The 16,153-nt window shown below is 40.5% G+C and overlaps 1 protein-coding gene across 9 annotated transcripts in view; it reads right to left on the reverse strand.

Annotated features, from left to right (window-relative positions):
• Positions 1 to 16,153, reverse strand: part of agrn (agrin) — a 386,496-nt gene that overhangs the window by 256,797 nt on the left and 113,546 nt on the right. For 8 of the 9 annotated variants that reach the window (XM_055024315.1, XM_055024310.1, XM_055024314.1 and 5 more), the window contains one exon: positions 879 to 917. In XM_055024315.1, coding sequence (XP_054880290.1) covers positions 879 to 917 — 39 coding nt within the window. Of the gene's footprint in view, positions 1 to 878; positions 918 to 7,072; positions 9,020 to 16,153 lie in introns of those variants that run through there. The other variant, XM_055024316.1, reaches the window with a different exon arrangement.

Here is a 16,153-nt window from a genome sequence, read left to right on the forward strand (position 1 = left end):
AACGGAGACTGCTTTGCCCGATCCAATCATTCATCAGGACAACTGCATTAGTTTTAAAAACAAATGGACGCTTCAGTCAGAGCTGGAGTTGAACCCCAGAGCTTTGGGATGGGGAGCAATGTGAGAAGGATCCAACATGCTCATAACAACTCGCAATCATGAACAGATAATTATCTCCCAACAGATTCAGAGAGTTCACTCTGCAATCTTTTGTCCATCAGAGGTTTTGGGATCATCAGAAGACTTTTCTCTGCACTGAGCAACTGAAAATGATTCCACACCTTCAAACAGGAGGCCATCGCTGGCAACTGAGTCCATCTACAAAAGAAAAACCCAGCCCAACTATAAAATGTCTCACTATGTTACTGCTGATAAATATTCATGATAGCAGTTTGAAAACCAGCTATTTTTCTCCAATTAAAGCTCTCAGACTTACGGTGTTTTAGAAATAGGTTGTTGCTTTTTGTTAAATTAGCAGATTGTGTTTCTGGCCAAGAACAAAACTGAAACAATACAGAACCGTAGTGCGAGATTCATATCATCACCTGGGAAGCAAACACACGGATAACAAGCTGAGATGAAAATGACGCTTCCTGCCTGTATTTTCTCCAGGTACATGAAGTAATGTTGTAATGTTCACAGAGACAGGAAGGTGCATTATCTGACTATAGACATGGAGCTTCAACCCAACTAGCTGTGCAGAGGAGATCAAAGCAAGTCATCAACAGCAGAAATGATGCAGCGCCTGCCATACCAACGGCACAGAAACAAAATGCAGTGAGGCTAAATCTGGTAGAGAGACGGCCGCCCTCTTCAGAGGTCAGCTGTCTGAGACGTCGCTCTGCAGAAACCCAACGAAGGCAGAATGGAGGACTTACCATCAGGAGGCTGGGCTGGAGTGAAGTGAGATGGTTTGTCTGAAAGAGACACAAACAGACAGAAACAGTTTAGTTTGGGGAAATCTGGAGATTCCTCTGGGTTAAAGCCAAAAGATAGAAAAGAAAGAAAGCAAACAGATTCTCTCTTTGTGCTTTTCTATCTAAACCTGCTGGAACAATGTGGCTGGGCTCTGCAGGGATCAGGCTGAGCCAGTTGGACAGGAGTGAGTTTCAGCAATATCAGCATCATCACTGTGTCGTGACTAGGAGTCGCTTCTCCTAGTCATTCCCAAACATACACCATGACTCCACATAGTGCAAGAGTATAACAAGTATTTGAGAACAGAGGGATTTTTTTTTGATATTCTTGTCTGGTTGAAAAGTTCAAGAAAGACACCAAATGTTCTCAACAATGAAGAAGTAGGGAACAGACACTCAGCTCCAACCCACCTGCAGACACATGTGGAGTCAATCTGAAACCTTCCCCCAGTAATACATCACATGACATCACGCTGCTCCGCTAAGACAATGACATACGGCGGCCCGGTGTGTGGGAGTCAGAACATCAGAGCTGGAGTGTCAAATGGCTGGGAAAGCCTCAGCTGGACGGCCTGCTGTAACCCAAGACCTTCCCAGGTTCCACACCTCAGCCACTAACTGTGAGACGGCCTCTTATTATTTTACATGGCAGGGTGTGAGAATAAATCAGAAAATATAAACTTTTTTATTGCTGCTACACTAAATGATTAGTTTTTAATTATAGGATCCAAAGTATGGGAATAAGCTATTTTCCAACCCCAAAGAAATGTTATATACAATCCGAATAAGTAAAGTGTGTAATTTCTGATATTAGACAGCCGATGTTCTCACTTGAGAGGCAGTAAGGAAGAACGGTTTGTTCACTAGATAATGGTACATTCAAATTACAGCGGATTAAGCAGTGTGGATAGAATAACTGATTGAAAAGCTCTTCATTTTAGCAGCAAATAGGAAGCATCACGTGTGATGATTACATGTGCATTTTGTATAGAAATAAAATATGTCAGGGAGAACAGATAATGCTTCTCCCTGATCAACATTTTGCTCCAGGAATGAATTGATGTGAGGATGTAAACACATTCAGTTCATGACTCAACACTTAATGCTAAATTCACCAGAGGTTTTGTTGGACAAACTGAGTCATGCTTTGTTCTATGGCTTTTATTTGACAGGTCTCTACACAAACCGAGAGAAGGGAAGATAAACTAATTAGGCTCCGAGTCAAACCTGGACCGCTTGTGGCAGCCCAAACTCGTCGCTTCTGAAATCACTCCACCAGTCTCTTTTTGCTATTTTTATCTGAATCGCAGGAGCCTCTAATACTTGAATATGTTCAGGATAAAATATCTTATATCATTTTTGATTAGTTTGAACATTTATATTTTTTTTTTCCCAAAAGTTACCCATTTACTCTCGCCTGGCCATTTCATTTCAGTCTGAACTTTCTCCCATTGATTTGGATTGTCTCCTGTCCATTTTTGACTGAGCCAATCAGTGAACAGGAGGAGTGGTGAAGGAACCCATTGATCTTCTGCTCAGTTTTAGATGATATTCTGCCTATAATTTTAGCAAGGGCAGAATAAGCGAAGGAAACCGTTCAGCCTCCAAATATTTAACATAATGGCCTTGTTCAGATCGGCTCTTCTCTCTTCACAGTGGAGGATGGTTGTTTACAGTGCAAACAATTTCTGGTAAGCTTTTAGCATCTAAGTGCCTCACTACATACGTCACGGACAAATGTTAGTGATTGTGTAAAAATAAAAACCGCCATGCCTCCAGGAAGTGATTGGCCAGTCCAAGGTCCAGACTTACTAGCTAACTTTCTCATAACAATTGGACAAAAACTGAAGAACTGCTTCTTTTCTTTTTTTACAATAAGAGCTTCAAACAGAAATAAGATTGTCAGGCTTAAAGTACACAGGGATTATAATAATAGCTTATAATTAGCCATGACAGATAAGTCCCAGTCCGCTCACTGTATACTCAACTGCAAAGGCATTGTCAAGTACATTTTCCATCTGTGTTCTTCCATTAAGGTCCTCCAGAATCTTCTTTGACATTATAATGACATTGCGCTGAAGACACAGCAGATAAATAAGGGAGCACATAAAGACAGATCTGGTGTTCACCTTATTTGGATTATTTATCCCTCAGGGACAAAAAGAGATGATATTAACAACGTGGAAAACCATGTTAGTATTTCCTTTCAGCCCTTTTTCTTCTCTTTGAGTAGCCGGTGTCCCACCCTATTGTTCCTCCTTAAGTCTGTGGTGAAAACTGCATCTCATAGTAAAACAAAGTGGATAAACAGCCAAAATCAGGATGGACATGGAGAGGAATTTAGTTCTCTGAATAAAGTCACATGCTGACTGCAATCCACTTGCTCTTTACAGGACCAACTCTGTGTTGCTGAATACATATTGTGGCATTTTTATAACATAATATCTTGTGGCTCCTTGAATTGATGTACAAGAATATATTTATCCTGCTTACGCTCCCCAAAATGCTAGACGTTTTCAACAAATGGATGCACTTCCATGGCGATTCCTGCAGAAAGCATCACGATCCAGCCCGCTGGTTTAAAGTGGACCAGGAAACCGAAGAGCCAAGTTCGACCCAGCTGAACCACCATCTGCACCCTGGCAGTCCATCCGGCCGTGTGAGTCACTGAGCAAAGCCCCAGTGAGCCGAACAAACACACCAACACACACGTGCATCAAATGTTGAGCAACCACCCAGATGCCTCTTTCATGTTCTGCACACTGTGTGAGGGATAATGAGGAAGATGCAACACTTCAATTACTTCGCTGTGGCATTCTTTATTCTTCTTTATTTTCTAGAGAGGGTGGAGGAGTGCTCCACCAGCACACAGACCACACTCAGAGCTGAAACCTTCCCAGGACTTCTGTGCTCCCCTTCCCTAGGGCGAGTCACAGCCCAGTTTTAAATTTGGGTTTGCTTAAAATTGCTTGTCAACAGTCGGGGCTTCAGGTTGGAAGTGTCTTTATGAGTGAGAGAAAAAGGTGGCGAGGAAAGAAAATAAAATGAAGATTGGGGAGTAGGTTGGTGTTAGAGGTGAATAATGAATTGTCTGCTGCAGCTGTTTCGCAGTCAATCATGACGATAACTGATATCCATCCAATGGGGGGAGATTCAGGAACGCATCAAAACGTCTGGAAGAAGAAAACTGGCATGAGTGAAAGTACAAGAAGAAGAATGAGGAGCTGCACTTTCCTCTAAGCATGTCTAAATATGCACAAAAAAGTAGAGACAGATAGAGCCCACTCGTCATGTGAGGTGAATCTGAAAGGAAAAGCTTTAGTACAAAGTGAGCCGAGATGCCGGGCGAAGCTAAACGATTTCTTCACATTTCCATAACGAAAGGACAAGATAAGGTCTTTCCATAAACATATCAGCCACTTCCATCTCCCTTTACACCTGGCAGGCCTGCGTAAGTTCCTGGGCCTGTGTGAATGTCACAACACTGCCATCATTCACCCGATATCTCCAGCGAATCAATAAGTGTCTGGCCGTGACATTTACCCACGTGCAAGAAGAGTTGTGTGTGCGCATGTATCTTTTTTGCATGTGTGTCACCTTCTCTTTGCTGCAGCTGATGTATGGTTGGGGAGAATGATGAAGTGAGTGTGTGTCTGAGCAGGCAGGAGAAATTTAAGAGGGGAAAACAAACAAACTGTCTGTATGCATGGACATGCCTCATCACATATGGTGACAACAAAATTTGTAAATCTGAGGACAGCACCTGTTCTACTAAACACACGCATGCACGCACACTTCTATCATACAGAGCTCTTGGCAGCATAATAGAGCTCTTTCGGACCCTTTCAGTTTTTTTCTAACATAATATAAGAGGTGAAGAAGGGCTTCCTCTAACTGACTGTACTAAATCTAATTATGTCTGTTTGGCATGGATAAAGAAACAGGGAACCTATAAAATACTCACCCTCACTGAAGGTAAATGCAAAAAGTCAGAACATATAAACAGGATCGTTAAGGAGTTGCTCATATTGAGATACAGCCTGCTTACTGATGCAGAGGACAGTAATATATAAATTCCCTTCTCACCCACCGTGGGTGGTTCTCATCCTCTGAACTCGGGTCCTCTACCAGAGGCCTGGGAGCTTGAGGGTCCTGCAGTATCTTGGCTGTGCCAAGGACTGCACATTTCTGGACTGAGATGTCTGATGTTGTTTCCTGGGATCTGTTGTAGCCACTGCTCCAGTTTGGGGGTTACTGCCCCGAGGGCCCCGATGACCACAGGCACCACTGTGGTCCTCACCTTCCAGGCCCTCTCCAGTTCTTCCCTGGTATTTCTCCAGTTTCTCCTTTTTCCTGATGTTGCAATCACTTGGTATTGCTACATCTACCACAACGGCTTTCCTCTGTTGTTTATCCACTACGACAATGTCTGGTTGGTTCGCCATTACCATATTACCATCAGTAGTATGGTAATATGGTAAAATACTGTAATATACTGAAATACTGTATATATATATATACAGTCCTACTTTAAAGTACAGAAACCATTTACAGACATCTTGTTTGTTGAATGGAGACATTAAAGATGTTATGTCATGCTGATCATTTTACTCCATCATTTCATAAGTTTGAAATGTGGATTATTTGGATATAAAGGAACTGCCTCTGGTAGGACATCAATTCATTGCTGCTTCAGAGTCTTTTATGGATAATCAAGCTAATGTCAGAAGATAAAAACTGTTTAAATCAACAACTTTTTTACTGTTTTGTTGTTGCTTTATAACATTTAAAAAACCAACTGGTTTACACTGACACAGTGTGATATTGCCTCTCCTGACAAATAATTAAGGACTATTGACAAGAACGTATAAAAGAAACACTGTAAAACAAAGTTCAATGAAAAAGGCCTAAAATCTGCTCCTTCATTAATATATATTATATAAGTGTTTGTTCCTAAGGGTTACCGTTTCAAGTAATGAATTTACATTTCTTAAGGAAGTTATCCTTATATCTGTGTAAAGAGCATCACACCATTCTCACTCAAAGCATATTATCTTGTGAGAACACAAACCTCACATCCCAACTGAAAGAGAATAGAAACAAAAACCATAGCGCCATACCACGAAAGAAATGGAACGCATTTCGGCCCACATTAAACACCATTTCTATTTCCGGTACTTAGTGATCAAATTTAGTTACTTAATGTAATCTGCTGGTGATTAGGAGGTGCAAGTCTTGCATAAGTAAAAGCCCCACTTTGGAGAGTTAAGGAGATTTCACCTTTTGCACAATTTGAACTTGCTGTACTGAAACAGTGTGTAAAGAGAAGTGGAGTGAATTATTCAACCAAAAAGGTAGCTTTTGGATTTATAGTATATATATATATATATATATATATATATATATATATATATATATATATATATATATATATATATATATATATATATATATATATATATATATATATATATATATATATATATACATCTATTTGTTTGTTAAAATTAAGACAAGTACATACTGCTGATTTGTACTTGACCTAAGTATAAATCAATACCTTTCACTCAGTACAAAGCTGTCAGAAGTGACTTGTATGCAGGACCTGTCATTGTGAATATGTGATTCCACTATTCAGGGCTGTAACTATCATAAATAAATAATCTTTACATTCAGAACCATTTGACGAATACTCTCACACACACTGGCAGTTAATGAGCTACTGCTTTCTTATTATACATCGGAAAGATTTGTTTGTAGTGAGAGGACGAAAAAAAGATTAGGATTTTCCTAACCAAAAAAATTACTTTTACTGAGCCACCAAAGGCTTTTAATCTGCATGAAATACTTCACAGTTCAGTCTGTCAAGCCAGAGTCAAGGAAAGGGAGACTTTGACTTTTAGAGATCTGATGTCTCTATTTCAAGGGCAGAGAAAGTATTGAGATGTTTGGTATCCAAGGTTTTGTTAGGGGATTTGCCTCAAAAAGCACATTCAAAGTAAGAACAATGTCACATAAACCAAGAGAAAACCCAACATTTCTGATTGTTATGGATTATGTTTCCAGATAGAGAAACTGTTGTGGTGGCTTAAAACTCAGAGGAAAACAACAAAAAATAGAGTCAAAAAGTGTGTGCTTGAGGTGAGCAAACGTACAGTTATTGAGGAACAGCAGAACGGCGAAGCCCAGCGTGGATGTGGCCAGCAGGATTAGGCAGATGTTGCAGGGGATCATGAAGTAGCGCACCACCAGCGACACTTTGTGCTGGTACCTGCGCTCCTGCTCTGGCGCCGGCGAAGGATAGTGGCAGGCGCTCATGCTCCAGTCCAGCGGCCCCCTCCCCTCCAGAGCGGGGGAGACAACGGGCCGAGGAGAACGCCGGGGGGCGCCCAGGGACCCGTTGGAAAAAATGATGGCGGTGGGGCGGGGGTGGAAATAACAAAAACAAAACTAATTTTAAAAAAAAGAAAAAAAGATGAATAATGGATGCAGTCTCAGCGGCGGTTCCAACAGTGCACTGTCACAGGGACCTGGTGACTGTTTCTGTCAGAGAGTCGCAGCGGAAAGCTTTCAGCAGTTTGCGGGCGGCACATTTTTCACAGATAATAACATCCATTTGGGGCTAAAAGACAGACAGTGTGAGCGGGGACTCGTACAGCACCCCACCTGTCCGAATGACCTCCATTCCCTCAATCCCTGATGGCAAACACCCAAACTAATGGGAATTTAATGTGCAACTATCCGTATAAACTCACAGCACAGACGTGTGTCGATAAGATTTAAGTAGGTGGTGATAATGTGCTTTGCAATTTGTGTTACAGAGCTGTTGGCATGGATCTATAAGCTAGAAATGTGTGTGTTAGGTATGTGGGTGTTTGGGATTGTCAGATATCCACTTGGAAATTTTCCATGGCAGTTTGATGGTAAATCCATGAAAAGAATCCAGTCCTTTCCTCTCTGTGACCCTGACTCGTAATTAGTTGATTGTGAAAGGGGCTCCTCCAACATCCCTCCCTTCAAAAGACTTTCAGACCAAAACAAGATCCTTCGCATGGGTCAAAAGTATTTCTCAAAGCGGGGGTGGCTTTCCAGGTTCCCTGTGGGTGTGGTTTGATGCTCCTTTTTTTAGCTTACAAAAAACTCTTTGCATCCAACGGACTGGCTTCTTTGGTTGATGGTGAAGTACAAAAATCCCTCCAATGCTGACATCCTAACTGGAACAAATTTATATCTGTTGAGGTGGTTGGCTGGGAAGCGTCTGAATATTTTACTAGGAACGCTATGCTCCCAAGAGCAAGGAGAAGACTTGTTTTTCCAACCCGTCGGTCACTACTCCACGGTTCAGTACCCTTTTATTTCAAGTAGGTCTTATGGAGGGGGTAAGCCGCTGCCCCCTTCCCCTGCAGCCCTGGTGGCCCCACTGAGGCCAATAGCAGTTCAGAGGAAGTGTCACAGAGAGGGAAAAAGTTAGAAGGTGACCAGTCCCACTCAGGCGGACGGTCCACAACTGTCACTGCTCCTGATTTTCAACAAAATAAAGACTGAAGACACTCAGTGACTGAGGTAGATTGAGTCTGGTAGAGTGAAAATAGATCAAGACAATCCTTAATTCTCCATTTGTTCTGGCAAGGTCAGGAAAGAAATACTCATCCTCAGGTATCCAACATTTACTCCCTCATCCAGTCCGTTGTATACTCCAGTTCATCCATGAGGTGCATCCACCATTCACTGACCGTAAAAACGACAAACTCGGCAGCAGGTTCCTGGAGCGCTGTCAAATCCCCAGGGTAGCAGGTAGCGGTCCCGGTGTCAGCACGCTCGGTCGGCCAGCCAGAGTGTCGGGGAGTGAATGAGTGAGAGAAGTCAGCGGACAGAAGGAGACAGGCTGCAAGTGAGCGAAAAGGAAGGAGTGCTGGAAGAAGGAAAAGCTGATCCTAAGACTTTGGTCCGCCTTTTGTTTCCTTCCTGTTTTTGTGGGGAAAACAGCAGTGGCATATCGCTGGGCTTCCCAAACACTCGCCTCCGGAGCAGAGCACTGGCTTCGCAGCCCCCAGCCAGCGAAATGGATGAGCGCATAATGAGAGAGCGAGAGAGACAGCGCATGAGAGGGAGCGAGAGAGGGATGGGGGAGTGTATGAGGGGCTGTCTTTCACAAAGGCAGGGGGAGGGGAGGTGTTAGGAGTCAGAGTTGAGTGAGGGAATAAGAAAAAGCAAGCAAGGATAAAGGATTCTGGGAGGAGTATACTAGAGTCTAGTCAAAGAGAGGAGGGTCTGGACAAACCGGCAACATGGCAGCAACATAGCAGAAGACAGCCAAAGACTTGGGAGATGTCAACCAACTCCTCTCTTAGTTTGGAGTCTGATCAGAAGAGAGCCTCATCCACACAGGCTGCAGGATTTTCACAAAGCCTTAATGAGGTAAACTTAGAAACATAAAGGGTCTGCTGAGAGTAGGGATACACTAAGTCAGTCCAGGATTTCCCTTAGAAAACTTGCTAAGCCTGGCGGTCGGGGCGCCAAGGCGATCCACCGTGTTTTGTATTAAAAGATGTTAAGTAGACAGGAACTGTAAAAATATTACTAGTTAATTATATGTTACGGGAAGACATCACCAGTGAAATGCTCTCTGAACTAGTATTAAAAACAACAAATCAAAAAATGCAATTAAAATTCATATCAATTATTTGCACTTCTATTTAATTCAAATTAAGTCAGAGGATTCATAAGGCCCCAGGCCTTCAGGAGCCCATAAATGCTAATATTTTAACAAAGACCACATATATATAAAGGTAACAGCTGTTTATTGAGATCATCAATGCTGCTGAATTTGATTTAATGGTTTCAGCATAATAAATTAAAATATTTTCAAGTGTTTAACATTTATATGTCAGATTTAAAAAGCTGGCAAGTTTACTTTGTAAAAGTTCAAAGTATGTTTTGTTACCACAGCTACAATCTGATGCTATGAGTTTAATCTTTGAGTTTGAGCTCTGTTGTTCACAAATACAAATTAGTAAACTGTAATTATAGTTTATTTCACTAAATCCAACATAGAAGCTCATGCTGATGTTTTAGCAGCAAGAGGGGCCGTAAGTCAAATTCTGCTCCAGGCCTCATACATCCTTGGACCAGCCCTGCATGATGAGTTAAATCCTCTGCACTGTGCAGGTGTGCAACAAATGGGAGATTTGTTCCTGCCATGTAAAGCATGGCGGGCCGTCAAGCCTATAGTATACTGGGGGAAACCCTGCAGTCCTGTATAGAAACTCCAAATAGCCTAAACTTGTTTTTGACCCCCTTAGACAATACAAACAAACAAACAAAAAACGGAGAAACTCTGCATCTCTTTCATACTTGCAAACCAGTATTCTACTAGATAATCTTTGGAAATCTTTTCAGCCTTCCCTCAGTGAATAGATTCTTCTTTCCCACGTAAATTAACATTAAAGCTATTAATCTGCCAGTGATCAGAGTTGATTGAAAAATTGTCAAATGATCGGTTCTGGTTGCTGTTCAACAGAATGCTGCTATTCTGTGATTTAGCATTGGTCAAAATGAAAAATGAAACGGTGCCATTTTATACCAACCAGTGGTCAACTCGTATGCCACTGCGTTGTACATCTTTAAGTTCAAGTTATTTTAAAATTAAAGTTAGTTTCTACATTTTGCTCAAAGTCTACTGTAAAGAAACTTGGAATAATTTGTCATTTGATCACAACCAAAACAAATTAAAATCATGATATAATAGCATATAAACTAATAAAATGATGTACAATTTCATACTTTTTTATGATCGTTCACAAAAATGCTGACATAAAGCATAAACTCGTCCCATATGGCTTAAGGAAGAGGTTTATTTACAGGTTCTAAATGAAAGTTTGAGGCATGAAATGAACCACCTTCTAACTTCATTTATTTCCTGTTGGATTCAAAACTATTATTGTGATTTAAAATAATTGGAATTCGTGGCTCAGAATGCCAAAACAGGCCAAATAATTCTCCAACAAAAGCATCTTTAATGACATGACCAATATTTAGAAGACGATTTGCCCACTTTTTTGAACCACCAGTCCAAAAATATGTTTTGAGAAGATGTAAACTTTCCAGAAGCATTGTATTTTTGCGTTTACATTGTAGCATAACACGACCCTGCTAGTTTAAAGAAACTCCACAACAGCAAGCACAGATGCAAGGCGGCATCAGTCATCAATTATTTATGTGTTTTCTTTCCAACTCCTTCCCTTTCAGCCCCTTCTGGCTCCACCAATGGCTCACACACATTAAATACACATCCACACAGCAGCGCTAACCTGAACACAATCAGCATCTCAAGAAAGATCCGCAGCTCTTACTGTCAGCGGCTCTCTGTCTGCCTGCAGCCCACATGGAGGCATCACAGTAACAGGTAGGCCATCGTGTTTCACACTCATTTATCTCTTTGACAGTGAGTTTGTTCCCAGGCCCACGCTGAGCTCGGTGGAGCAGGAGGATTAGCCTGCCCCTCAGGGTCAAATGTTCAACACCCCTCCATCCAAGGAGAGGAGTATCTCAGCTCTATTCTAACACAATACCAGCAGACAGTCATCAGGACTCAAAACAACCTGATTGATGAGTGAGAAGCAAAAAAGGTCCATATGCTCTTTCTGAAACTTTTTTCTAATCTCTCTGTGTTTTAAATACTTAACAAATGCATGAAGCAATAACAACACAGAGCAGAGAAAAAAGCAACATCAATCATGTTAAATTAGAAACAACGTGCAGCTTCTCCCAGCAGAGGGCAGCCAGGAGACGCTTGCCTCTCCCTGCTGCCACGACCCAAATAAAATCTTCCATTGACATCAAAGCTCAGATGCTTTGATCCATTTTTAATGCCACAAGTATACCAGAAGGTTAACATCTCTCTCCGAACGCTTTGAAATAGCAATTTCCATTAAGGGAGCCAAAGGAGCTGCTTTCTTGTTTAATGGTCTGGCAGGAGAGATATCTGTGTGCCCAAGCACATGCATTCGTGTGTGCGTGGGTGTGTGTGCATGTGTGCGTGTGTGTGAAATGTGTCCTGTTTAATAACTGATTGGCAGTTATGCTTCAATCAATGGTTGCTGTGTGAGTGTGTGGGTGTGTGTGTAAAGCTGGCCAGCATTCTTTACAAAAAGCAGTTGCTGCCCTTGCAGAATAATGGGATTTTTCCTTAACAGTCTAAATGATTATATGTTGAAGACAAATGAAAAAAGAAAAAGTTTCCACTGACATTTACTTCATAGCATCAAAAGGGAGGATATTTAACTTTTCTTTTGCATTTTCCACACAGAAAGTTAGGAGTTATGAGCTGTTTGGTTTGTTTTTCAATGCAGGATCTATATCGCTCCCTCAAATAAAAACATGTTCCAAATCTTCCTCTTTTGATATACCTGCTGAGTTTTATCAGGCCATTTTCTCTGAATGCTATGGTCACATAAAATCTCAGAGTTCAATGGCGGCAGCAATCAGCAGCCTGAACAGCAAATTTACATCAGCACCTTTCAGAACTGCCATGCTGATTCACAGGAAGTAGCTTGCAAAGAATTGCAAAGGTGAGTACACACTCGCTGGATGAATGTCTGAAAAAATAGAAAGCATTACGTAGTCTGGAAGAAATTTTATGACAAAACGTTACTGAAACTATTTTGACAGAGCAAAATGTTCTATTTTTTTCTACAATTCCTCCTGAATGTATTACTAGCCCTTCAACAGGAGAATTCATTTCAGTTTATTGTGACTTTATGTGATAGATTGACAAAAGTAATGCAGAAATATTAAGTGGAAGAAAAATTATACATGTTTTTTTTTTATCTTGACAGTGTGATGTGCTCTGGAGGAGCAGAAAAGGAGAAAAAGTCTGATAATATGATAACTATTAATTCAATTCAACTATATTTTATTAATTCCAATGTGATATTAAATGCTGTTGGAGCTTTTATTACTCAAGCCTTTTCAAAGAGTTGTGATACAGATGATGACAGCTGTGAGTAGCAATTGCTGCTGAAGTCTGAAGGACCCGAGTGGGATGGCATATTCAAAATATGAAGCTAAATCAGATAAAATGTGTTTGTTCTATTTTGCAAAATAGAATGTCCAAATATTCAAATGAATGATGAACATCTTTAGTCAAACACAGGGAGGGGTCTCCAACCTCTGGCTCTAGAGCTACCAACAGTTCTTCAGACCAAAGTTCAACAATCCGACAGACCTCCTCTCCAGGACCCCTGAATAGACCTTGCCAGGGAGGCTTAAGAGTGTGACCCCTCTTCCGTAGGGAAGTGTTTCTCCATGGTCTCTTCAAATTCCTCCCACACCCGAGATTTTTCCTCAGCAACCACCCGAGCTTCGCCTGAAGGTACCCGTCAGCTGCTTCTGGAGTCCTTTCTTCAGCCTGACAAGCGTCCCTCACTGAAGGTGTCCACCAACGAGTTCGAGGATTGCCGCTGCTTTTTGTCTTAATACTGCAAAGTAGGTGGTTTTATTAATGTTATTGTCTATAAAATCTGGATGTTTCAATAGAGAACATTATATCAATTCATGCCAAAATTAATAAATTAAAACCTAAAAAAGTTTTTTTTCAAATTTAAATACTGAGACAAATTTCCTGGAGTAGATGTGAAAATAAGCATGTTTACTATTATGAATCAGTTTGTAATTTTCAATAATGCATAGTAAAAATCCTGCTCTGCTGTTAAATCCTCCACAGCAGGATTGTGTGAGAGGGTTTAAAACAGGAAAAAGATGTTGTCAGCGAATGCACCGCCACCCATTATAGTGGCATGCCATCCATTTTTCAAAGTGGGCGCTATCAAAAGCGAGGCTGCTGCCATCACTCATGGGATTAGAGTGATGGCTGTCCATTGTAAACGAGCATTTTAATGATATTGATTACAAGGATGAAGTCTGTGAAAATTGAGCACAGATTTGGTAATTGCTGGTCAGTTGGCCCAATCCACTGCCTGGATCCGTTCATTTCAAAGACAGTCAACTGTTCTGTCGTTTTGTGCTTTATGGCACAGAATATGTATAGATCATAACAAATCAGGTTTAACTACATTTACTAGAGCATGCAGAGGCCATTAGCAATCATTTCCTGGGTTTTATGGGTCTGTTGCCCAACATAGCATCACTTGGTCTAATTTCTTTTATAATTCGACTGCTAAAGGATATCAGAAGGCCATGTTGAGTTCTTCATGTGCATCGAGCCATGCAACAGAGCAAAGCAATGGGAAGCCAATGCTCTGCTATTTAGTGGGCCATGGCGGCACGGCACTAACAGGTGGGCCAGATGTCTCTCTGTGGTATTAACTCCAATCATCATAAGTCAGACTTCATTGTGCCGTCCAGCAGATTCCCAGACTTCCCACTCCTCAGGCCTACTGCAAGCTGAGCAGCATTCAATCATCAACATGGAGGCCAGCGCTCTGCACGGCTGAGTGTGGCTGAATGCATTAACCTTTGCTCTCTGATAAACTCCCATAAAGAGGAAAACAACAGGCTGGCTGATGGAGAAGGGATGGATATCAGGGAGCCTGGTTGATATGGGGAATATGGATTTACAATTATATCACAATCATTTTTATCGTTATTATGATAACGATAAAAAAACGATTTAATTGCATTTTAATTAGGTAACTGTATATCACAACATTCTTGATGCCAGAAACACAACTTCTGGAAAAAGATGACAATTTTTAACAGCTGCACACAGTGACTACATTCAATCATATTTTACTGATATTTATTAATACTAAATGGTAAAAACAAGATTTCTCATCATATTGTCATTTCAGTTTCTTCTTTGATATAATTAATTGAAATTTATTGACAACAATAAATCAAATTTCTTGTAAGAAACAATGCAATAATTGTTCACTTCGAACTCACTGCATGAGTAAGGAACTGAAACTGAAATGTACCAGGGACATTAAACTGATCGGGCTATGAAGAAAACATTTTCAGACCACAAGAAAAACCATTGTGATCTTTATGGGCTTTGATTCATATAAAAGTTAAAAAAAAAAAGTGCAAAACTAGAAAATAATTTAAGATTGAGAAATAGCACAGTTTAAGTTTCAAAATTAGTTAAATGCTTTCAGAATCAAAATCAACTTTAATCTGTGGGTGTAAATAGAGAATTTATGCAAATCACATGGAGATCAAAGCAAAATTCACGTAAAGCTAAACCTTTACATAATTCTGCTCCTTTAAAGACCAGAGTAGGATTTGTAGAACTGTGAGTGTGTTTAGCCATTATTGTTTTGTTACAAAAACATACACCTGCAAAGACACGCATCATTTCTGTTAGACTCTAGTGGTTTCCCTTTAATGATCTGTCAGTCGGCTGAACCAGTCAACGTCCTGACACTAAGTCAGTGTATGTGAGTCATGTCACATGGTGATGATGCCCCTTCCCAACTAATTGCTCAGGGTTTCCAGCTCTATATGAAGGTTCATGTGGGACAATAACTGGATGGGCTGCCAGAGATCAGCTGGGTCCGATCACTACAGCTGGCTGAAATCCTGATGCTTTTCCCTGCAGTGGTTCTGACTACAATTATGTAATAACGCTCGCTGTCAGTCAGCTGTGCATGACGGCAAATATGTTAAAAACAAACCAGACAACCAACTCGTGTTTAGTTTATGAAGAAACTAATGATAGAAAAAATTATTTACTGTGAAAACACCTTTCTATAGCCACTCTGTTTTTGTGTATGTCTAAATAAATAAAAATCACATTTATTAACATCACTTTCTGTCTTATTTAACTTTTCCTAATTTGTGTTTATGATGGATTATTAACATGATGGCCCTGGAATTGACCAAAGCCACAGAAATGAAGCAAACATAGAAAATAGATGGATGGCTCAGTTATACTCAAGATAACCTCAGATAAGTGTCTCCACTTAAGATTCAGCCATTTTGCTTTTTTTCCAATAAGACAAATACAACTAAGATTTCTCAAAGAAAACTCATTTTTGATGTTTTCTTAACTAAAATGATGTCTCAGAAATCTGACCTCATTACAATAAGAAGATCTCAAAGAAAATTACCTTTACACATCGAAATGAAAATAAATCAGATCCAGCTCTAATAATAGATTAGATTTTTTTGTTGAAATTTATCTGAAGGAAATCTGAATTTGAACAAAATAAATTATTGTAGTATTTGTTAACTTTTGGGGAATCATTTTCTCTTTTCGTCATAGTTTCATTTTT

Source organism: Poeciliopsis prolifica, unplaced genomic scaffold, assembly GCF_027474105.1.
Source record: "Poeciliopsis prolifica strain line A6 unplaced genomic scaffold, Auburn_PproV2 SCAFFOLD118, whole genome shotgun sequence".
NCBI lineage: Eukaryota > Metazoa > Chordata > Actinopteri > Cyprinodontiformes > Poeciliidae > Poeciliopsis > Poeciliopsis prolifica.